Raw genomic sequence first — 2396 nt, 5'->3', positions numbered from 1 at the left:
ATATATATATATATATACGCATACATATGGTTGAAAAGTCAGAAGCTGCAGTGGGCCTCTGAACAACAATTTCCTTTACAGGCGTAGTTTTATTTTTAAAAATTAAACACAATATACTTCAGAGGTAGACAAAATGAAATCGTTCCGGAAACGACTGCGAGGGTAACAGATATGCATTTTGTTGTCTTAGTGGCTTGACATTATCACGCGCTCAGATTACTCCAGACACGAAGTAGTCTCGGCTAGTCTGAAGTATTTAGACAATAAATAAACAATTCAGAGTCAAACTTTCATCCAATAATGGTCCACAAAACGTTACGACTCTAGGATAATGGATCGGTTGAAATGTTAGAGAATCGGAGAAGATCTCTTGCGGTATCTGATCCGGCTCTACGTGTAGTAACATTGAATGCCTGTGACAAGATTGGCTTAGTGGTTAGGGAATTTTGCTCACGGTGATAAGATCGTGAGCTCCATTACCAGCGGCGCGTTGTGTCTTTGAGTAAGATATTTTATTTCACGTTGCTCCAGTCCACTTGGTTGGGAAAAATGAGTAGTACCTGTATTTCAAAGGGCCAGCTTTATCACACTAAATCTCCCTGAGGACTACGTTAAGGGTACACGTGTCTGTGGAGTGCTCAGCCACTTGCACGCTATTTTCACGTGCAGGCTGTTACGTTGATTTGACCACCTGGAAACCTTGCCGTTGTAACCATAGAAGTCATTAAATTGACGTAAGCACACTATAATACAGTCGTTAGATATTTTTAGTTTGACGTAAGCTTAATATAATACCATTAGTAAGAATGTGTGTGGAGGCGCAATGGCCCAGTGGTTAGGGCAGCGGACTCGCGGTCATAAGATCGCTGTTTAGATTCCCAGACCGGGCGTTGTGAGTGTTTATTGAGCGAAAACACCTAAAGCTCCACGAGGTTCCGGCAGGGGATGGTGGCGAACACTGCTATACTCTTCCACCACAACTTTCTCTCACTCTTACTTCCTGTTTCTGTTGTGCCTGTAATTCAAAGGGTCAGCCTTGTCACACTGTGTCACGCTGAATCTCCCCGAGAATTACGTTAAGGGTACGCGTGTTTGTGGAATGCTCAGCCACTTGCACGTTAATTTCACGAGCAGACTGTTCCGTTGATCGGATCAACTGGAACTCTCGACGTCGTAAGCGACGGAGTGCCAACAACAAAGCAGTAAGAATGTGTAATACGTAACATAACTCCCAACTCATCAGGCAAACATGTCTTGATCCTTTATGGATCCCTTATATCTTATTTCTTTCAATTTAGACTGCGGGCATGCTAGGGCATCCTCTCAAAAGGTTTACTCTAACAAATCGACTCCTGTACTATTTCTAAGTTTGGTACATATTCTATCAGTTTTTTTGCCAAACAGCTAAGTTATAGGGATGTAAACAAACCAGCAATGGATGCAAAGCGGTGGTGGAGGACAAACATACACATTCACCCACACATACACAGACACACATGCAAACATATATAGAACAGCTTAAATACAGTTTCCCCTTTACTAAATTCACTTACAAGGTATTCGTTGATTCAGGGCTATAGAAAAAGACATTTGCCCAAGAACCCGAAACCACATGGTTGCAAAGCGAGCTTCTTAACTACACAGCCATTCCTATGTATAAAATACAAACACTCGTGCTTATACATATTTTCATATGCACTAACAAATACAAACATGCATAGTTAAAAAAGGAAACATTTATGTACAATTTAAAAAATAGTGAAATGAGAAGAAATGAATAATATAACTTACTCAAAGAACTCTTGTGCGGAGGAGGTGGACATATTCATAGGTAAGGATTGGATTCGTCGTTGTTCGAAGGTTGTGCAATTGTCACTGTTCCAACTGTTGTTACAACTCAGCCAAGGTACTTCATAGTTAAACGATGAAAACAAGTAATAAACCGACCACGCTATAATCGTATTGTAGTAGAAAGCTACGTAGGTAGATATCACGAATATCGATAGACCAATACCTTGGATAGAAAATAGAATACAAGATTACAGGAACGATTAACTTTTTGTGCAATGGTATAATTATATTTTACATGAACGGTGCAGTCTGTGTTGCAATAAATTTTGAAAACAATCACACATTTGGAATGATTTAGTACACAAGAAACCGAAAAACCTTTTCATGATTAAGCTAACGCTTAGAGACCATTGTTATTGAAATGCTAGTGTAAGGTAGCGAAGTGACAGAATCGTTAATGCATCGGACAAAATTCTTACCGGCATTTCTTGTGCCTTTACAAATATATGTAGTATATGCGCACATGTACATACACATACAAATATGTGTGTGTGTGTGTGTGTGTGTGTGTGTGTGTGTGTGTGTGTGTGTGTGTGTGTGTGTGT

At 39.9% G+C, this 2396-nt stretch overlaps 1 protein-coding gene across 1 annotated transcript in view; it reads right to left on the bottom strand.

The window, feature by feature from the left end:
• Positions 1-2396, bottom strand: part of LOC106881266 (sodium-dependent serotonin transporter) — a 196924-nt gene that overhangs the window by 59519 nt on the left and 135009 nt on the right. Inside the window, exon 3 of the mRNA XM_052968465.1 lies at positions 1792-2014. Coding sequence (XP_052824425.1) covers positions 1792-2014 — 223 coding nt within the window. The remainder of the gene's footprint in view (positions 1-1791; positions 2015-2396) is intronic.

Source organism: Octopus bimaculoides, chromosome 6 (genome assembly GCF_001194135.2).
Source record: "Octopus bimaculoides isolate UCB-OBI-ISO-001 chromosome 6, ASM119413v2, whole genome shotgun sequence".
NCBI classification, from domain to species: domain Eukaryota; kingdom Metazoa; phylum Mollusca; class Cephalopoda; order Octopoda; family Octopodidae; genus Octopus; species Octopus bimaculoides.
This window is presented reverse-complemented; position numbering and strand designations above follow the sequence as displayed.